Source organism: Macaca thibetana, chromosome 6 (genome assembly GCF_024542745.1).
Source record: "Macaca thibetana thibetana isolate TM-01 chromosome 6, ASM2454274v1, whole genome shotgun sequence".
Lineage (NCBI taxonomy): Eukaryota > Metazoa > Chordata > Mammalia > Primates > Cercopithecidae > Macaca > Macaca thibetana.
This window is the reverse complement of record NC_065583.1, coordinates 117,547,681-117,570,537: the sequence shown is the minus strand read 5'-3', so window position 1 is coordinate 117,570,537 and position 22,857 is coordinate 117,547,681. Positions and strand designations below refer to the sequence as shown.

Below are 22,857 nucleotides of genomic sequence, written 5' to 3'. Positions count from 1 at the left end.
AACTGCTTGGATCTGAAAAGAATTGATTGTTGCTTTTTTGTATTTTTCCTAACGTTCTACTACTATATCCTCTTAATAAAATACATATTTTTGTTAGATTTTTAATATTCTGACTTTTAAATACTTGTAATGAAATTTTATTAGTATTCTTGGCTGACTTATTTTGGCTCTTGTCTCCTCCATTTGCAACCAAATTATACTTTATATGCTAGACAAGGTTTATGCCAGCCTAATTGGTTGCTGGCATTTCTTAGCCTCACAGCTGCTGTGAACTCAGCTGTGAACTAGAAAACATATAATAGGATCCTGTATTCAGAGACCAAAAGGCAATTGTCAACATGTAAAACTTGTTTTTGACAGCTCAATGAATATATGAGCTTTTATGACAAATAGCACTAATACCAGATCTTAAGTAACTATCTTAAAGATTAGAAAGTCTTGAAATATGAATTCCATGTGTTTATTTTTATTCACTGAAGCAAAGATGGCTTAAATTTGCATGTATGTTCTGTTCAGTCATTTGTGGCTTTTTTCTTTTTAAAAATCATGTGTCTTGATATTTACCAACAGATATTAAAAAGTTGAGATCTGAACTTTTTCCTTTAATTTCACCCTAACAAAAAGTTGAGCCTTAAATGAGGTAAAAAATATTTCCTAAAATGAGCTAAACATAAAATGGCTTTGATTAAAGATTATATTTCAAAATATTTATTATGTTTCATTTGGCAGATTTTATTTTTATAAATTTTTGACATCTAAGTTTGGGGTGAACATTACTTTTATATTAAGTTGAACCATATGAGATTGTATTTTTTTAGGTCAAATGGTTGAATGTAGACTAAATGGGAAAAAATGGCAGTCTTATCAACATGAACTCCCTAACCACATTCAGAAATGTAACTAACCACTATTAATTACCTTTGTATAAGTAAAATATCATCATGTGCGATCAATAAACAATGAGATTAACAGATCAGGTTTATATATAGTAAAATCTTTTCTTCCATTATAATTGCTTTTTGCCCATTCCCACTGTTTTCTTCAGCATTTTCTTAAATATTTAGATACTCAGCAATAAACAAAACAAAGGCTAAACAAATATATGAGAGGCTATAGAAATACATTGAGGACAAGCAAACTGTGTTAGTAAATGGCTTGTACTGAATATGATAAAAGCATCATCCTGTACCTACATTTTGTATCACTTTGATAACTTGGCATGATTTTTTATGTCTACTGTGATTCTAACAGTCTATCGATTATATTTGGAATGTAGCGCCAAACTTTTCTTACACACTCTTTTATTTAAAATGCCAATTGAGTTTTGTCATATACAAATATAAATCTTTCCTTACATAAATATTGGCCAGAAAAATCTTGCATTGTGAGAAAAGTACATTTTAGGAGGTTTTGGTATTAAAAACCAAGAGGTGTTCTATTGGTAAAATAATGATTGGGGAGCTATTCTGAAGGGTTTTCCTGTACTTTCCAAAACTCTTCGTGAGGCTGAGGCGGCAGTGGCTTCGGCTGGAGTAGGATGCTGGGAGGTGTTGAGGGAGGAACAGTGGCTTGTACTGTGAGGGTGTCAGGAAGGAACAGGGGAGGCAGATGGTGACATCGGGGGCAGGGGCAAATGAGCCTTGTTCAGCCACAGCCTTGGCTTTCAATCTGTGCAAGTTTAGTGAGATCATGCTGCAAGAAGCAGTGTCAGGCTGAGGACGCAGTGGACCTCGAGGAGATGATAATGGACATCGGCTCCACCCAGTTACACACCCAAAAACTGCAACTGCCATAAGCAAGGAGCTCCTGGTATGGTGGTTCTCTGCCAGTACCCTACCACACTGACAGCTCTCCCTATAGTCCTGCCTACTTATCTCCTCCCCAAGTGTCCAGCTGGTTAAGGACTATCCCCTGGGACAATTTCCCTGCAGAGAAGGGGTACCTGTTTTGCCCAGCATCTGCATTTAACAGGACAAGCTCTGACTCTGCCCTTCACACAAGTGTGATGAACCCCAGTTCCCAGGATACTTATTCAGGCCCCACATCTCCCAGCATCCTGCCCACCCAACATTTCTGGGTGGTAAAATGGACTCCAGAGTACCTGCTATTGAAGAGAAGTTCTCCTAGGTGACAAGCATTTGCTGAAGCCATGGGATACTTAGAAGCTGTCATCACCTTCCTCCTGACCCTGGTCTTAATGAAGTCCCTGGAATTAATATCTTTCCATCTCCTGGCCAGCTTGTCAATGTGCCTGTCCTCCCACCTGCCACGAATACTGGATATGGGAGGAGGTCCCTACCTGACCTCACCAGTTTGCACTTTCCGCCAGCACTGCCCACCCCCCTGGACCCTGAGGAGACAGCCTACCTTAGTCTGAATAGGGGCAACAGTACCTCCAATTTGACTCACATCATGACTCACCTGGGCATTAGTGAGGGCCTGGGCCTGGTCTTGGGCCCAGGTCATGATGCACCAGGACTTTGTTGACCCCTTAGCCACCCATCCCTGCGGTCCTCCCTAAGCAATCCCGACCTCCAGGCTTCCCTAAGCAGTCTTCAGATCCATCTTCAGGGCTCCCACCAGCCACCCATCACTACCTCCCTCCTCCTTGGCCCACCATGCCCTGCCCACTACCTTCCTGGGCCACCCCTCACTAAGTACCCCTGGCCCTCCCCCTCCTCCTCCCCCTCTTCATCCTCCTCTTCCTCCCCCTTTTCCTCCCCCTCCCCCTCCCCCTCTTCCTCTTCCTCCTCTTCCTCTCGTCCTCCACTTTACTCTTCATCTGCCCCTAACTTACTCAACCTCTACTCCTGGGCTTCCCCCCCACCACTGCCTTGTACCCCTCAGCTCCCTCAGTTTGCCCGCAGGTCCAGCTGATGCCAGAAGGTCCCAACAGCAGCGGCCTAAACAGTTTTTGCCAATGTCACCCACCCTGTCTTCCATCACTCAGGGTGTCCCCCTGGAGACCAGTAATCTGCACATCCAGCCACATACCCCAAAGTCTCTGCAGCAGCCAGACCTGCCCTCTCAGGCCTGCTCAGTGCAGGTGGGCAGCCCCTGGGCAGGCAATTGGATTATGGAATACTACCCACCTCGGCCCCCTGGGGTTGGGCAAGTCTTCACTGGCCAATGAGTGACTTCAGCCTGGGGAACTGGAGCAGTTCAGCATAGAGAGCCATAAACCAGCCTGGTGATGGATCCCCCTGGCTTTTCCAAAGGGCCTGGATTTTTAGAAGGTGAGGGGCCCATGGCCGGCCCTCAGGATCCCCACACCCTCAACCACCAGAACTTGACCCCCCACTGCTGCTGCTGTGGCTCAAGTCTTAACATCATCCTCATAGGAGACTCCTCCCCAGGTTTCTCTAAGGAGATTGCAGCAACCCTGGCTGCTATGTCTGGCTTTGAGGTGTCAGTAGCAGGTTGGAGTTGGGGCTAGGGCTAGAAGATGAGCCGTGCATGGAGCTACTGGGCCTGGAGTGACCCAGACATGCTGAGTGACCCAGTGCCCTGCTACCCGATCCTGCTCTGGAGTATTCATCACCATCCCTCTTCTTGGCCCTGTCCCCCATTACTGTCCGTTTCCTCTCTTACCCCAGCTAGTGAAGACTCCACTCTGCCCCCCAGATCCTCTCTGTAGCATAAACGAAGGATCCCAAGAATGAGAAAAAGCACAGAGTTTGTCCAGGTGGCCCTTGAATTCTGTACACGGGTGGGCCTGGAGGAGCTCAAAGGAGGGCCACAAGCGCTTGCAACTTTGAACCAATTGCCTGGAGGTCAAAGCCTGTTGGAAAGCTGGGGATATAGAGGGGAACCTGGGAGGCAGGGCTTGTCCGGATTCCTAGGGGTGAGCATTGCCAGCCCCTTCTCATCACCCTTTCCCTCTCAATGGAGGAGAGTGCCATAGTGGGTATTATTTTTAATTAAATATATTTTAATAAAAAATCAAAAAAATTCTTTGCAAGTGTTTTGTTTTTCTTCTAACATGACATTTTCTATACTAATTTATCTTTACAACTAGATTGAATTAAAATGGAAAACTTTTAAATATGTCTCTGGATTTTAAGTTTTAAAAAGCCATAGAGTTTTTGAAACTATAAGTTATCTTTTATATGGTAGTACTGATTTTATGTAACAATGTAAACTTAGAATTTTCAAATCTGACCTCATTTTCTATGAATATGACTTATGACTTGAAGATGGATTGAGACTTCTGGTCAAAATAGTACACTAAAGTTCATGTATTGGCATCCTTCTGTCCCAAACACATAAGAAGAAACCAAAAAGGCATAGCTGAGCTCAAAAACAAGATCGTGGATTAGTAATGGAACAGGAATTCTAAGAGATGGGTGAGGCTGAAGCAGGCATGGATGTCAAAAGTGATTCCTGTAGGATGATGCGGGAGAAAGAGACTTTAAAAAAGGAGAGTCAGAGTCAGTTCCATTGTTTGAAGACAAGGACTTTGTGTGGCTCCTCTTAAAAATGCTGGTTTTTTGGCCGGGCGCGGTGGCTCAAGCCTGTAATCCCAGCACTTTGGGAGGCCGAGGTGGGTGGATCACGAGGTCAGGAGATCGAGACCATCCTGGCTAACACGGTGAAACCCCGTCTCTACTAAAAAAATACAAAAATTAGCCGGGAGCGGTGGCGGGCGCCTGTAGTCCCAGCTACTCGGGAGGCTGAGGCAGGAGAATGGCGTGAACCCGGGAGGTGGAGCTTGCAGTGAGCTGAGATCTGGCCACTGCACTCCAGCCTGGGGGACAGAGCGAGACTCCGTCTCAAAAAAAAAAAAAAAAAAAAATGCTGGTTTTTAAATGGGGCTGATTTGCTCCTAGAGCTAGATTTATAAGAAATTTTCCATCAAGGAAGGCAGCCCAGTACAGGTATGGTAGAAATACAGGGGTATTCAGCCACTGTGCACTGGGAAAGTCATGTCAATTATTGTGGCTCTGTTTGTCCTGATTGGTCAGTTATCTCACCTTTAGAAATCATTAACAGGATGCCTAGAAAACTCCCATGTGTGGAATTTGAGAATATTTCTAAATAACTCATGAGACAAAAAATCATGAAAATTAGAAAAATAGGTGGAACTGAACAATAACAAAAATACTACATGTAAAAACTTGTAAGATGCTGCTAAAGCAGTTCCGGGAAAGAAATGTGTAGCTTTAGCTGCTTATAAAGAAAAAAGAAAGAATAAGGATGGTGAATGACTTAAGCATTCATCTTAAGAATTTAAGGGGAAGAAACAGTAAAATATGCCCAAAGTAAGTTGAAAGAAAGAAGTAATAATAGCAGAAATTAAGTACATAATAACTTAATAAAAAAGGCTCAACAAAGCCAGGATTATTCTTGGAAAAGACAAATGAACAAATCCCAGGTGAGATTAAGAGAAAAAAGTTTACCAAAATATTAGGAATGAAAATGTTGACATCATATCAGATGCCAGAGGCAATAAACAGATACTATGAGCTTGATGCCAAAAATACAGAAACGTTATCTAAAACTCCTAGAAAAATATAGTTATGAAAACAATAAAAAACCAATAATTCTATAATTATTAAGGAAATTGGATCTTATAATAATGCAAAGCAAGATGGTTTAACAAGTGCCTACCAAATACAACTATTCTAGAGTATGGAAAGGGAAAACTCTTCCATAGAAAATCATTTTATAAGATTAGCATAACCAGCCGGGCGCGGTGGCTCTTGCCTGCAATCCCAGCACATTGGGAGGCTGAGGTGAGCGGATCACCTGAGGTCAGGAGTTCCAGACCAGTCTGGCCAACGTGGTGAAACCCCGTCTATACTAAAAATACAAAAATTAGCAAGGTGTGGTTGCACGTGCCTGTACTCCCAGCTATTCAAGAGGCTGAGGCAGGAGAATCACTTGAACCCGGGAGGCAGAGGTTGCAGTGAGCCGAGATCACACCGTCACACTCCAGCCTGGGCGACAGAACAAGACTGTCTCAAAAAAAAAAAAAAAAAAAGGTATAACCATGATACCAAAATCGCGTAAGATTGTTATGAGAGGCTGGCAGCAGTGGCTCACACCTGGAGTCCCAGCACTTTGGGAGGCTGATGCAGAGGGATTGCTTGAGACCAGAAGTTCAAGACCAGCCTGGTCAACATAGCGAGACCCTGTCTCTACAAAAAAATTAGCCAGGCATGGTAGTGCATGCCTGTAATCCTTGCTATTTGGCAGGCTGAAGCAGGAGGATCACAGGCTGTAGTGAGCCATGATCACACCACCATACTTCAGTCTGGGCACAGAGTGAGACTCCGAACTCTTAAAAAAAAAAAAAAAAAAGTAGCTTTGAGAAAGGAAAATTGCTGGCCAGTATCAGTCTTAATTAATGGTATAAAAATCCAGAACAAAACAGACAATGCAATTCCAATCGGAATCCCAACAGGTAGTGTTTCGTGATTATTGGTTTATATGATTTTTGGAACTTCACAAGCTGATTCTAAAGTTTATACAGACATGCAAAAGGCCAAGAAGATCAAAGAGACTCTTAAAGAACAATAAGGCAGGAGGACTTATTTTATATGGCAAGACTTAATAATAAGCAAAGCTATAATACTAAGTATAATTTTAGTTCAGGGATAAAGAAATAAACTCATGCGTGTATGCTTGAACTATGACACAGGTATTATTGCTGATAAGTAGAGGGGAAAGGGGATTTTCAGGAAATGGTCCTGGAAAGGAAATTGTGTTATACAAAAAATATCAAAATGCCAGTGGATTAAGGTCTCAAATATGAAAGGTTTTGTAAAATTTTATTTATTTATTTGAGTCAGAGTCTCGCTCTGTCACCCAGACTCGAGTGTAGAGGCATGATCTTGGCTCACTTCAACTTCTGCCTCCCGGGCTGAAGCAATTCTCCTGTCTCAGCCTCCCAAGTATCTGGAATTACAGACACCCACCACCACACCTGGCTAATTTTTTGTATTTTTAGTAGAGTTAGGGTTTCACCATGTTGGCCAGGCTGGTCTCAAACTCCTGATCTCAAGTGATCTGCCCACCTCAGCCACCTAAAGTGCTAGGATTACAGGCCTGAGCCACCACACCCGGCTTGTAAAACTTTAAAAGGTAAGAGACTGTTTTACGGATCTCAATCTTAGGAAAAATTTCATAATGTACAAAAAACAAAAAAAACCCATAATGGAAAAACGAATATTTGACTACATTAGAATCTAGAACTTAAATGCATCAAAAGGCACCATAGAGAACATGAAAAGATAAGCCACAACTTTGTAGAAAATATTTGTTACACATACAACAAAAGATTAATACCAAGAATATATATAGAATTCCTGTAGAGAAGTAGCCAAAAGAGAAAGGCCCCAACACTCAAGTCAGTACTCAAAAGGCCTGAATGGCTAACAAGCACAAAAATAGGCAAAACCTCATTAAATCAGAGAAATTAGAACCATATTTGATACATTAAATCTGACTAATATTAAGTGTTTTCATGAATGTCGAGTAATTGCTAGGGGGATTACAAATCATTTTAGATACTGTGTGTTAGGTCCATATTTCATTGCTATAAAGAAATACTTGAGAGTAGGTAATTTATAAAGAAAAGAGGTTTAATTGGCTTGTGGGTCTGCAGGCTTTGCAGGAAGCATGATGCTGGCATCTGCTCAGCCTCTGGGAAGGCCTCATGAAGGCTAAGGGGGAGCAGGAGCAAGAGAGGGAGATGCCACACACTTTTAAACAGCCAGAGAACAGAACTCACTGTCGTGAGGACAGCACTCATCACCAAGGGGATGGTACTAAACTTTCATGAGAAATCCACCCCAGTGATCTAGTCACCTCCATCATCCAATCATCTCCACGGGGCCCCACCTCCAATATAGGGATTACAGTTCCACATGAGATTTAGGCAGGGATGAATATACAAACTATCACACAGCTACTATAGATAGGAAACATCATGGCACTGAAGAGAAAGGTTTTATGTATGTGGACTCAATTATTCTGTATTTCTTCTCTTATATATTCTAGAGAAATTATTGCACATTTGTACCAGTACACATATGTAAGAATGTCCATAGCATCATTGTTCCTAAATGCAGAAGCATAAAAACAACTCAAATGTCCGATAGTAGAATAGATAAAATGTATATTCATGCAATTAAATACTATATTGTAGTGAAAATAAGTTATATACATTTTATATATATGACATAAATGAATCACAAAAAAGTCTTGAGCAAAAAAAAAAAAAACCACAAGTCTTAAAGTAGTGTTAATCCATGCATATGCAATTTAAAGAGAAGCAAACTTTAGATTTGTGAGTGTATGTTATATTTAAAGGTAATAAAACTATAAAGAAAAGCCAAAGTATGATTATCTCAAATGTGAGTGTGTTACATTTAAAGGTGATAAAACTATAAAGAAAAGACAAAGTATGATTATCTCAAATGCCAGAGTAGTTACTTTTAGTACTTTTTTTTTTTTTTTTTTTTTTGAGACGTAGTTTTGCTCTTTTTGTCCGGGCTGGAGTGCAATGGTGCGATCTTGGCTTACTGCAACTTCTGCATCCCGGGTTCAAGCAATTCTGCGTCAGCCTACTGAGTAGCTGGGATTACAGGCACGCACCACCATGCCCAGCTAATTTTTTGTACTTTTAGTAGAGACGGGGTTTCACCATGTTGGCCAGGCTGGTCTCAAACTCCTGATCTCTGGTGACCCACCTACCTCAGCCTTCCAAAGTGCTGGGATTGCAGGCGTGAGCCACGGCGCCTAGCAGTTGTTATCTTTCAGAGGGGAATGTATGGGGTTTCAAAAGTGTTTTTTAACCTAGCTGGTGGTAGTTACACAGGTGTTTGCTCTATTATTTTTTGTTAATGTAGAAGTATATGTGATATAATTCACAGTAAAGCAAATGGTGAATCAAAGAGAGTCAAAGGGCAATGAGTTAGTGAAGATGGAGTACAGGAGTTTTCTCAGGTGAATCAGAGAAATGGGATGGTATTTGGAAGGCCACATGGAAAGATTGTTGCATTTTCTAAGGAAAGATATTTCCAGTCCTGATTAGTCTTATTAACATCTATGCATGATCCCTATTAACAACTGAGACTTGAGCATCTCATTGTTCTCCCCCTAGTGCCATCATTCTCCCAGTCATCCAGGCTTGAAACTTTGTTATGCCTATATGTTGTCACCATATCATGATTTTTTCCTTTGAAAATTTTTTCATGTATCTTATTATTGTTTCTCTTATTACTTAACACCTTTGTTAACAGGTGTTTACTATTTGACTTTTGAAATAAATCATTGGATGTCTTTGTTAAAAGAAAGAAAAAAATAAAAATTTTAAAAGAAAACAAATTATAAATTTGTATTTCAATTTAAAAAGAAGTACTTGAGTAGTTCAATGAAAAGCCATATATAAGACAATTAAAAAATATTTAAAGGCATATTGGGCAAAGTTGGTTTTTAAAAGGACAATAACATTTTTTAGAGACGTCTTTTGGTGCAAATAAAAGCCCCATGCTGCATTGGTATGGTAGGTAGTGTAGATGGTTCTAGTTATCTGATTAATTGGCAAAAAGCAAATGCTTAAGATAACTGTTTATTCATTTCTTATTGCTGGAATTTAATATTCACTTCTTGTTGGATGAGTAAACTGGATTATGGTAGAGATAAGGCAACATAATTCTCAGTTCTGCCCTGCTCAACTTCTAGAGTTTAGTCTTAGATCAGATGCTTTTGACTCTGCAAACTTGTGATTTAAGGCTTTCTGGATTTGTGCACTGCTGGTTGAGGTCATAGAGTTTCCAATATTGAGAAGACTGCTGATACTGGATGTTATCTCCTTGATTTTTTTTTTTCTTTTTTTTTTTTTCCTTTTTTTTTGGAGACAGGATCTCACTCTTGCCCAAGCTGGAGTGCAGTGGCACAATCATGGCTCACTGCAACCTTGATCTCCTGGGCTGAAGCAATCCTCCTACCTCAGCCTCCCAGGTAGCTGTGGCTATAGGTGGACACCACCACGCCCTGTTGATTTTTACATTTTTTTCATAGAGTTGAGGTCTCGCTATGTTGCCAACCTGGTCTCAAACTCCTGGGCTCAAGCCATCCTCCTACTTCTGCCTCCCAAAGTGCTGGGATTACAGGTGTGAGCCACTGTGCCTGGCCTCCTTGATTTTCTTTATCCTCTCATTGCCAATCTCTCTAGGCTGTCTTTGGAAATTGAGGTCCATGTGAATTTGTGACCTGTATTCCTGGTATGTGTTTTGCTCCACTGGCCCACCTGTTTTTTGTACACCTAGTTATGGTACATTAAGTCACTCCTTGCCCAGAAGGGTGGGAATATCTTGGTAGATGCCCAACAATAAGAATGGTTGTGTTGGTCTTGCCTTTTGGAATATGCACATATTTTTCCCCCATTCTCATTATTGTGGTAATTCTACTGGTAATTGCATGGAGATCCACCCTGGTAACTCATTTCTTTTTTCTTTTTTTTCCAACTAGATTTGATAGCTAGGTGTGTCATTTCTTTAACCTCAACCACAGCCTCTTCAATTCCTTCATTTCCTCTTCATATTCTTCACAGTAGTCTGATATTCAAATGCATCTTCCTTAGGCTGAAATACTTCCTTCCTTTCTGTTGATAAAACCATATCAATGTTTTATTAAACTCTTTTACTTTCTCCAAAACCTTTGTTGCTATAATCATCTTGTCCCCACTAGTGGGTATTAGTATGTTGTGGGGCTGCCACGGGCGGTTGGGGAAAGGATGGCTGCCAGGTCTCAGCCTCGCTATTCATGTTGTAGAGATGGTGATTGATGCAGGGCTTGATGCAGCAGTGGTAGGCTCCTCCCAGATTGTGATGGTGACTGGGCTGCTTATGGCTCTCTGGGGTTCACTCTTCATTTCCACCACCAATTAAACTCATCCTCTTTTTCATATGCTGTGGCAGCCATGCAGGTGCACTGCTTAAATGTCTCTCTAAGAAAGAATTCCAGTTTCAGGGAATGCAGTTAGCTGACAACGTGCAGTTGTTAGTACCTTCAGGGCCTTTGGGTTTGGGGTTGAGAACTTGAATTTCCTGGGAAATCCACAGCCAGTGATAGAGCATGGCATGGGTAATAGGACATATCCATTTTGGCTCAGTGCAGGACTCCTCTAATGGGCAGTCTTGCTCTGAAGCACTCTACAGGGTTGACCAAGACTTTGTTAGATCTGCATCAAGGTCTGAGACTTTCTCTGCTCAGTCCTGCTTCATAGCCACTTCCTTCCTAGGTTTCAAATCTGTGTCATGGTCTGAAAGTTTTCAATTTTTTTTTTTTTTAATTTTAATCTTTTTTTTTTTTTTTTGAAGCAGAGTCTTGCTCTGTCACCCAGGCTGAGGGCAGTGGAGCGATCTTGGTTCACTGCAACCTCTACCTCCTGGGTTTAAGCCGTTCTCCTGCCTCAGCCTCCTGAGTAGCTGGGATTACAGGTGCCCACCACCACACCCAGATAATTTTTGTATTTTTAGTAGAGACTGGATTTCACCATGTTGGCCAGGCTGGTGTCGAACCCCTGACCTCAAGTGATCTGCCGACCTCAAGTGATCTGCCCACCTCAACCTCCCAAAGTGTTGGGATTACAGGCGTGAGCCACCTGGACCTGGCCTGGTCTGAAAGTTTTCTGTGCCCAGTCCTCTTTCCTCCCCACTTTTATCTTGAGCAATAAACCTCTTGTACTTCCAACTCTCTCATCTGCTTCTCAGAGGACTCTAAATGACACATATCGCTTCCACTGGTTGTTTACCTAATTTATCTCTAAAACTGAAGTAAGGATTATCTAATTTCCCTTTTTTAACTCCCTTTTGACTCCTCCCAGTATTTTTTTAGGTCATCAATTTCACCCACCCCCAGCACCTGCATCTCCTCTAATACCCATCTATATTAGTAAAAGGCACCACTGTTTACTTAGTTGCATTTACATTTTTCACATTTAAGTTTGTGACCCATCTTTTGGAGAAGCCGGGGGAATGGAGTTGGTATTGTGAGAGATGGGAATCAGACAGTTTAAAAGGAGTGACTTTAGTAAGGCATGAATGAGGTCACAGGTAATGCGGGTCAGATCATGTGGGACTTTGTTATGTCATTAATTGGCCATTGAAAGGACTTTAGCTTCTACTCTGTGTGAGATGGGGGATGGGGAGTCATTGGAAGGTTTTGAGCAAAGGAGTAGTATCTCACTTACTTTTTACCAGGGACATTTTGGCTGCTCTGGAGAATAGACAGAGGGCAGATAAGTTGGAAGCAGGAAGACTAGTTGGGAGAGTATCACAGTAATCTAAGTACAAGGCATTGGTAGCTTGCACCAAGGTGATAACAGTGAAGTTGTTAAGAATTGGCTCATTATCTGGGGGCAAGACTCAAGCAATGTCATTTTATTTTGTAAAAGCTCTCTAGGAGTTTCTGGTACACATGAGGGTTGAGAATTTGTGCTACCATTTATACATTTTTATAGGAATGCCTGGACTTAAGACATATAGACATCTTCATCAGCTTAATTGAAGTGGGTAGAGAAGCATAGTGATTAATAGCAAGTACTTTTATATCTGACCCAGGTTTAGATCCGTGCTACTTATTCACTGTAACTTTGAGCTTTATTTTTTCATCTTTAAATGCAGATACCTACTTTGTAGGTATATTTGTTATGATTAAATGAACGAATGTGAATTAAATGAGCTAGTATCTGACATATTCATGCTTAAAAAGTAGTAGCTTAAAGAAATCTGACGCATGAAATGATAAAAATTTTAGGATTGATGATGCTCAGTGTTGTTGAGGATGTGGAGGAATAGGTCCCACTGTTGGTGAGAATGTATACAAAGGGCAGTTTAGGAATATCTATCAAAATTTCAATTTTCGCGACCCACTAATTCTCCTTTTGAAATTTTATTTGTGGAAACATTCACACCTATGTTCAGACATTCAGTGCAGCATCTTAGAATAGCAAACAGTTAGAAATAATACTCCTAATAAAGGAATAAATTGGATGTATTCATTTATGGAATGCTTTGTGGTTATGAAAAATAATAGGTAGGTCCATACATACTGTCATGGAAAGATCACTAGTATGTATTTTAGTTTTTTGTTTTTTTTGTTTTTTTTTGAAAGCAACACCAGTGTATCATTTGAGAGTACTTAACATCCTCACTATTTGAAATCTATAAGATTATGTTCATTTATCACTTATATGGATTTTTATATGAGCTCATATAAAAGGTAGGCCAAAGGCCAGGCATGGTGGCTTACGCCTGTAGTCCCAGCACTTGTGGAGGCCAAGGTGGGCAGATCGCTTGAGACCAGGAGTTTGAGATCAGCCTGGCCAACATGGAGAAACCCTGTCCTCTACTAAAAATACAAAATTTAGCCAGGGCCAGGTGTGGTGGCTCACGCCTGTAATCCCAGCACTTTGGGAGGCCGAGGAGGGTGGACTACTTGAGGTCAGGAGTTCGAGACTAGCCTGGCCAATGTGGTAAAACCCCATCTCTACTAAAAATACAAAAATTAGCCTGGTGTGGTGGCATGTGCCTGTAATCCCAGCTACTTGGGAGACTGAGGCAGGAGAATTGCTTGAACCCCAGAGGCGGAGGTTGTCATGAGCTGAGATTGCTCTACTGCACTCCAGCATGGGTGACAGAGCAAGACTCTGTCTCAAAAAAAAAAAAAAGAAAAAGAAAAAGAAAAAAACCAGGCATGATGGTGCACACCTATAATCCCAGCTGCTATTTGGGAGGCTGAGGCATGAGAATTGCTTGAGACTCTGTCTCAAAAAAAAAGAAAAAAGAAAAGGTAGGTTGTGCACAGTGACTCACGCCTGTAATCCCAGCACTTTGGCAGACCAAGGCAGGTGGATTCCCTGAGCCCAGGAGTTTGAGACCAGCCTGGGCAACATAGCAAGACCCTGTCTCTGTTAAAAATGAGATAAAATAAAATAGAAAAGAAAAGAAAAGGCAGTGATGTCATAAACAATAATACTTATAATATTATAATATTATAATACTTATCAAATTATTATAGTGCCCATGTTTTAACAGTATTGAATGCCTTATAATAACATTGTTTGTTTTCTGTACTATATATCTGTTTTTAGATATTTAAAGAGCTATAAATTATCTTAAGGTAAATTATAGATGCCCTCAAGGATTTCTGTTAGGAAATATTGAAGATGCAGATATATTGCATAGTTTCTGTCTCTATTTGACTAATAACCAAATGGATAGGTAAGATGAAAACAGATGAAATAAATTTTTTAAAAAGTATTTTATATAAGTATATATTCTGTTAATATGCTTCTAGGAATTTGTCCTAGGCAAATAATCCGACAAGTACATAATGACAAATATGCAATAGTATTCATTGCAGTGTTTATAATAATAATAAATTGCACATAACCTAAGTGATAAGTATTAATTTATGATAATGAAATATTATGTAATAATTAAAAATAATTATTTAGATCTATAGTTACTAACAGATAAAACCTACAATCTACTAAAAAGGGAAAATAAGTTTAATATATTATATATAATATCTTCTCTTTACAGATTATAAGACTAGGGTAGTCAGGGAAAGTAAAGAATAGAATAGATTTGGATAGATAACATGTAGAAGAGGACATTTTAAATGAGCACTTCCCAACCTTTTTGGACTCACATTTCTTAATTTTAAAATTTTATCAATTTGCATTGTACATGGTAAAATGGTTTTTAAGTAAAAAGTATTTTATGTCAGTATAATACTTAAAACTGCTTTCTGAGCCAGGCGCAGTAGCTCATGCCTGTAATCCCATCCCTTTGGGAGCCCGAGGTGGGTGGATCACTTGAGGCCAGGATTTCGATACCAGCCTGTGCGATATGGTGAAACCCTGTCTCTACTAAAGATACAAAAATTAGCTGAGCATGGTGGCGTATGGCTGTAATCTCAGCTACTTGGGAGGCTGAGGCACAAGAATCACTTGAATCCAGGAGGCGGAGGTTGCAGTGAGCCAAGATTGCATCTGCACTATAGCTTGGGTAACAGAGCGAGACTGTCTCAGGAAAAAAATTTTTTTTTGCTTTGTAAATTTTTGTTCTTTGTTGTATAGAATCATTTTTGGCTCATAGTAAGGAAACTTTCTAATGTTTAGAACTGTTTAACAGTTTAAGATTTCAGGCATTGTATGTCACTGTGTGACCATTTATCATATATGCTGAAAATAAACTTTAGGTCTTATCTAATTTACTCATTTATTGGACTTGACAAGTAGCAAATTGATTTACAGCCCCATGGACAAAGTTTATTCCCTGCGCCTGAGGGTCTGTGGAAATCTCTCATAAAGAAAAGTAGTGTCATTTTTTTTTTTTTTTAATTTCCAAGTTATAAAATTTTATTTCACAGTGTTTAGGAATGCCATAATTTGTGGCATTTTAAAGGTGTATACTTTATTTCCACGTAGGCCGAATACATCAAGCAATGGTAACATCTTTAAATGAAGATAATGAAAGTGTAACTGTTGAATGGATAGAAAATGGAGATACAAAAGGCAAAGAGGTAAGATCACTGGGTTAAATTTTATTCCTAGTCCTGCAATCAAGATTCTGAATGTAAAACCAGAAAGTACATAATGCATATATTTTTATTATTCCTTTAAAACTTTGAAATGATTAAAAATTTTCACTTAAAGGTAGATTCCTCCTGTATCTCTTATGTGATTGCACATATCAATCTTAATTATTTGATAAAAATATACTATTCTTTAAGTCTAGCTCACACAGTTTGAAAATGTGCTATAATATTTAATTATGTGGTTCTATTGGTCGCTGTGTTGTTAGCAATTCATAGAGTCAATGAATTTGAAAATGATATTTTGAGAGAAATTCTTTAAATTTGGGGATTATAATTCTAAATCATTTGTAAGGCTAAGGGATTGTATTCTTTTTTGTTTGTTTGTTTTTGAGACAGGGTCTCACTTTGTCACCCAGGCTGGAGTGCAGTGGCATGATCACAGCTTACTGCAGCCTTGACCTCCTGGGCTCAAGTGACCCTCCAACCTGTCTCCAGAGTAGCTGGGACTACAGGTGTATACCACCACACCTGGCTAATTTTTGTATTTTTTGTAGAGATGGGGTTTCACCCATGTTGCCCAGGCTGGTCTCAGACCCCTAGGCTCAAGTGATCTGCCCACCTTGACCTCCCAAAGTGCTAAGATTACAGGCATGAGCCACTGCACGCAGCTGAGGTACTGTATTCATTAGGCTATAGTAATTTAAGAGTTATTTACTGTGTCAATTTATTTGAAAAATAAAAGGTTAATTGTCAGAATATATTGTCAAAAGACTATGTGTGTGTGTTGTGAACAGATTGACCTGGAGAGCATCTTTTCACTTAACCCTGACCTTGTTCCTGATGAAGAAATTGAACCCAGTCCAGAAACACCTCCACCTCCAGCATCTTCAACCAAAGTAAACAAAATTGTAAAGGTTAGTGATGAAAATTCAGAGTGCAGGACACTGGGAGTGGGGGTGGTGGGGGGGTGTAGATGTGTATGTATTCTAGTTTGAAATTGGTAGGCTTTGAAGAGTTTAAGAATTGATTAATTTGCTTTTTCTGCCATCCATATTCATGTACATACATACATATTTTCAAGGATTAAGGTTGTCTAATTCACAATTATGACAATCACTGGATAAGGTCTTAGAAATTTCTCACCTAATTAGGATTTTTCCTGAGACTAAAGTTTCTCAGGAGATATACATCAAAACCATTTGCTTGGTGTTTGTTAAATGAATACATATGACTTTGACAAAGGCATAATAGCTATTTTTTAGGAATAATAACTACCAACTCTGATAGTCTTTTGAAATTACAATTCTGCTATTTGTTTCTTAGAGAAAGATGGGAAATGATACTGTAGTTCACTTCTATATTGTCTGTCATGATATACCTTAAAACTGTGCTAAATCCTCCCTGGCAGTTTTATCTTTATAAAAATTAAAAGCACATTATTCTTACGGCTTTTAAAGATAATTCTCCTTCCTTTCTCTTAAGATCTTTCAGTATTAAATTTTTGTTTCAAAATACAACTCTTTTTAAAACAGGTAGTATTGCAAAGTTGTTGAATCTGCAGTTCTTTGTATTCATTTCAACAAGCATTTGTGGTTTTGTTTTTTTGTTTTTTTACACTGTGCCAAATACTATGCTGGACAAAATACAAAGATGAATGATGATATGGCTTTCAGCCTGTAGGAACTTGATATCTTTCAGGGAGGACATAGATAAGCATCTAAATATAGTATGATAGAAGCAACAAAACCTTGTTTTGTAAACTATGCAGATGAACATAAGGCATATTTTCAACTCATGAGTTTAATCATATTGAGAGTCACCACTTAGAGGTTATTTGCTACCACTTACAAATGGGTTGTTTTTTATATTCATCTTCAAAATAAAGGATCTTCACTGGAGGATCTTTATAGTTTATTCTTCCTGGTATATCATTAACAACCTTTACTGTACATTAGAATTACCTGGAATAGAATAAATCAGTATATTTTAAAAATAAATATTTACTATTAATGCTATCAATATTCAAGTTCCTTTATATATTTTCCTCTATCCTCCAAAAATATTCAGGAATTAATATGAGCCAGGCACTGATCTAAGGACTTTCTTCACAACGACCTATGAGGTCATTACTACTGCTATTCCTGTTTCATTGATGAGAAAACTGAAACAAAGAGCGGTTAAGTAGCTTCACAATAATATGTGTTTTAATCATCATACTATGCAGCTAAAACCATGTAATAAATGTCATTTCTGAATAAGAGGGGGTAAAAAAATAAATATTTATTTTTATAAGTATTAAAAAGTATTTTTAAAGTATTAAAATAAATCAATATTTTTTAAAATACTGATTTATGGGCCCCACTCCCAGAGATTCAGTTTTATTTTACCTAAAGGGAGGCACTGGCATCAGTGTCCTTTTAATAGTACTCATCTGATTTGAATGTGTAGCCAAGGTTAAAACAACTACGTTATTTGATATCTTTTTTGAGGTGAATAAAAGGAAGCCTTCATGAATAAATTAGAGGACCAAAAGTTTGCTGCCTTAATCTGTACAGTGTCCAAGTCTTAGAAACTCTTATGAAACCTTTTTAGGATAACTTACAATGTACATTTTATAGTATTCTGATATTTCAGTTTAACAAGGGGTTCTAAGCTGTCTAGAACTAATATTTTATGAATTACCCCCTCTTATTCAGAAATGACATTTATTACATGGTTTTAGCTGCATAGTATGATGATTAAAACACATATTATTGTGAAGCTACTTAACCTTTCTTTGTTTCAGTTTCCCCATCGATGAAATGGGACTAGCAGTAGTAATGACCTCATAGGTTGTTGTGAAGAAAGTCCTTAGATCAGTGCCTGGCTCATATTAATTCCTGAATATTTCTGGAGGGTAGGGGAAAATATATAAAGGAACTTGAATATTGATAGCATTAATAGTAATTCATTAAGATTATAGTTTTTCTTCATTTTGTTTTATATTCTTACATATCTGCCTACTTTTGTTTAATTGAAAGCAACTCAGATCATGATACATATGAGGAAAATATAATGAGCATTTTTTCCTTTCATAGAATCGACGGACTGTGGCTTCCATTAAGAATGACCCTCCTCCAAGAGATAATAGAGGTAAAGTAAAATTTTATCTCTTAATTTTGGCTTTTGGCTTCTTAGTATGTTCCTGACGACGTAAATCAAAAGTAAACATTACCCTTGATGTTGGTATTTATGTAAATTTTACCTGGTTAATTTTAAGAGGGTTTTTTTTTTTTTTTTTGGCAGGGGGGTGTTTGTTTGTTTTGTTTTGTTTTTTGAGCAGGGTCTTGCTCTCTCACCCAGTCTGGAGTATAGTGGCATGAACACAGCTCACTATAGCCTTGACCTCCCAGGGTCAAATGATCCTCTTACCTCAGCCTCACATGTAGCTGGGACCACAAGCGTGTGCCACCATGCCCAACTAATTTTTTTGATTTTTTTGTAGAGATAGCCTTTCCATGTTGCCTAGGCTGGTCTTGAACTCCTGGGCTGAAGTGATCCTCCTGACTTGGCTTCCCAAAGTGTTGGAATTACAGGCGTGAGCCACCATGCCCAGCCTGGTGTCTCCTTGATTTCCTAATACAATATACCAATAATACTAAAAAATGATTTTGTCCGGGTGTGATGGCTCAGGCCTGTAATTCCTACACTTTGGGAGGCTGAAGCGGGTGGATCACCTGAGGTCAGTAGTTCGAGATCCCCCTGGGCCAACATGGTGAAACCCCGTCTCTACTGAAAATACAAAAAATTAGCCAAGCGTGGTGGCAGTGCCTGTAATCCTAGCTACTCGTGAGGCTGAGACAGGAGAATTGCTTGAACCCGAGTGGCAGAGGTTGCAGTAAGCCGAGATCACACAACTGCACTCCAGCCTGGGCAACAGAGCGAGATTCCATCTCCAAAAAAAGAAAAATGATTTTTAAAATGTATGGGATGATGGCTGGGCACGGTGGCTCCTCCCTGAAATCCCAACACTTTGAGAGGCCGAGGCAGGTGGATAACCTGAGGTCAGGAGCTCAAGACCAGCCTGGCCAACATGGTGAAACTCCGTCTATAATAAAATACAAAAACTAGCCAAGTGTGGTGGCATATACCTGTAATCTCAGCTACTCAGGAGGCTGAGGCAGGAGGATCACTTGAACCCAGGAGGTGGAGGTTGCAATGAGCCAAGATTGTATCACTGCACTCCAGCCTGGGCAGTAGAGTGAGACCCTGTCTCAATAAATAAATAAATAAATAGATAGATAGATAAATAAATAAATAAATAAATAAAAATAAAATGGATGGGATGAATATGAAACTATGAAATGCAATTTTTAATTCATCTTATTTACTAAATAATTTTGCAAATTCGAGAAGAATATCATGAGAAAGAAAGGAATGGGGAAAGAGTCAATTAGTTGGCTGATTTCACTAGCTGAAGAAAAGTTGAACACACATAAAAATTGTGTGGTTAACTGAAGTCTCCCATATATTTTCAGCCAGGACATGAAAAGCATAGTGAATTTATTTTCTGCTGTTTAGTGGTTCAGAATTGTCTTTTCTGGCAGTATTCTTTCTCTGTGTGTGTGGATGGTAGACCAGGATGGACAGAAGTATTAAAATGAGAGGCTGAAAGTAGAGGGACAGTCCTTCATTTAAACACTATCTTTTGAGTCTTATGTAAATTTATATTTCTTGTAAAATTTGATATTTATATTTAATTTTATATTCTTTTTTCTACTTGTATAGTATCCACATTGAGAAATTCTCTGCTGAAGATTTGCATATTTGAGGAGCAAAGAGTGGGATTTGGAATATAGGGAGGGTTGAAGGATTCTAAGTTTTTACTCTCTGTATATATTTGATTAGTGTAAATTTTAAAAAATGAGAATACATGTAAAATTTATATTTTGCTGGGAGTGGTGGTTCACGCCTTTAATCCCATCACATTGGGAGGCCGACGTGGGTAGATCACCTGAGGTCAAGAGTTTGAGGCCAGCCTGACGAATATGGTGAATCCCCGTCTCTACTAAAATTACAAAAATGAACCGGGCCTAGTGGCGTGCGCCTGTAGTTCCAGCTACTCGGGAGGCTGAGGCAGGAGAATCACTTGAACCCGGGAGGTGGAGGTTGCAGTGAACCGAGATTGCACCACTGCACTCCAACGAGGGTGACAGAGCGAGACTCCATCTCAAAAAAAAATTTATATTTTGCACACATATTTTAGGAGGATTTCTTTGCAGTTTAAAGTTTTAAGACATGGAGCGGTTTATATATACATATATATGTATATTTTGTTTTCTTCACATATATATTTTAAAGGATTATTAAAAATCAAGCTTGGCTTTGGTTTTTATGTAAATTATTTAGATTGAATTTTGTAGCTAAAATTACATTGGTGAAAGCTAGGTCTGCACATATTACTTTGAAAGCCTCTTAGCTTATGTCAGTTTATTGAACAGAATTATAAACTATATTATATTTTACATATATAAATAGAAAACTTGGCAACTTACTAATGTAACTTTTAAGGATCAGGTTTTTGGGGATATCTCTTCCTTTTACTAAGGTTATTTTTACTAATTTTCTATCCTGAATTAAATTTTTTTTTTCTTACAGTGGTTGGTTCAGCACGTGCACGGCCCAGTCAATTTCCTGAACAGTCTTCCTCTGCACAACAGAATGGTAGTGTTTCAGATATATCTCCAGTTCAAGCTGCAAAAAAGGAATTTGGACCCCCTTGTATGTAAATTATGTATCAAGGATTTAGTCATTTTAGGCATACATGTATTCTCTCTTGGTCATCCTTTTTAAATCCTCAAAGAGTAAACAGTCTAAATACAAGCTTGATTGCAGATTTCATTTTACCACTGTGGAAAATTTAACTTCTTTTTATTAGTTTAGTCTGTTAATTGGGTTTTTTAAAGTATATTTTGGAGCAAAAATTTTTTTGTGAAATTATAGCAATGTTTCAGTTTGAGTTTAAAATTCTGGTCAGATGATAATTTGTCAGATGTTACAGAAGAAAGTCTTGTGCTCCTTGATTCTTTGAATTCAAAAATGTATGTTTCTAAACCAAGAGATGACATGTATCAATATGTTTGAGTCATTTTTCTGGACTCTCATCTGTACATTGTCCTATTTTAGTTTTGGTAAAGCAGTTCATTAAGTAAAGCTCACATAGTTGTTATAGGCATGCTTTGTCACTGTGTACCTTTTGTGTGTGTGTGGTGAAGTTATACATAAAAAAATATAATATTAGTACTCTAAAAAAGAAAACTATACTTCTACAGCTCATGTTGTCTTTTCAGCACGTAGAAAATCTAATTGTGTGAAAGAAGTAGAAAAACTGCAAGAAAAACGAGAAAAAAGGAGATTGCAACAGCAAGAACTTAGAGAAAAAAGAGCCCAGGTTCGTAACATAAACATATATTTTGTTTATATACTAACCAGCGATTAGATTGTATCAGTGAAGGTAATTGATGTGACAAAAATAAGGCATTTTTTTGGAGAATTTTAAGAATTCCTTAAATTGATATTGAGGAATAATATAAACTCATGTGAAAATAAGTTACCATAACACGTTTTTACTGTATTGTTCTTTTCATGTTTTATGGGTATGTGTTAACGCTAAAATTTGTTCCGTTAAGAAAAAGCCATTGTGTTACAGAATTCTAATGTGTATAGCATTACATTTAAGAATTTTTATTTTATTTCATTTTATTTTATTTTATTTTATTTTATTTTATTTTATTTTATTTTATTTTATTTTTGAGACGGAGTCTCGCTCTGTTGCCCAGGCTGGGGTGCAGTGGCCGGATCTCAGCTCACTGCAAGCTCCGCCTCCCAGGTTCATGCCATTCTCCTGCCTCAGCCTCCCGAGTAGCTGGGACTACAGGCGCCCGCCACCTCGCCCGGCTAGTTTTTTGTATTTTTTAGTAGAGACGGGGTTTCACCGTGTTAGCCAGGATGGTCTCGATCTCCTGACCTCGTGATCCGCCCGTCTCGGCCTCCCAAAGTGCTGGGATTACAGGCGTGAGCCACCGCGCCCGGCCAGAATTTTTATTTTAAAAAGACCTAAAAATACATTGGGAAAAATATCTAGTTAAAGTGCATGATTAAACTATAAATTTTATTACTGTTTTTGTATGGTTAATAAGTTCACATGTCTTAGTGAAACAGGGGAAATTCCTTGTGTTTTGATTTATGCCACATATGAAGAGTGGATCTATCTCTATTATGTCCCCCTCGAGGTCCCTTCAGATGGTAGCAAGACTGCTT

At 38.7% G+C, this 22,857-nt stretch overlaps 1 protein-coding gene and 1 pseudogene across 4 annotated transcripts in view; both read left to right on the top strand.

The window, feature by feature from the left end:
• Positions 1–22,857, top strand: part of KIF2A (kinesin family member 2A) — an 84,795-nt gene that overhangs the window by 28,830 nt on the left and 33,108 nt on the right. For 2 of the 4 annotated variants that reach the window (XM_050793738.1, XM_050793736.1), the window contains exons 2-6: positions 15,449–15,543; positions 16,353–16,472; positions 18,636–18,690; positions 21,196–21,261; positions 21,888–21,988. In XM_050793738.1, the coding sequence (XP_050649695.1) occupies positions 15,449–15,543; positions 16,353–16,472; positions 18,636–18,690; positions 21,196–21,261; positions 21,888–21,988 (437 nt within the window). Of the gene's footprint in view, positions 1–15,448; positions 15,544–16,352; positions 16,473–18,635; positions 18,691–21,195; positions 21,319–21,887; positions 21,989–22,857 lie in introns of all 4 variants that reach the window. The other 2 variants (XM_050793737.1, XM_050793735.1) reach the window with 1 other exon arrangement.
• On the top strand, positions 65–3,902 carry LOC126956643 (CREB-regulated transcription coactivator 2-like; annotated as a pseudogene).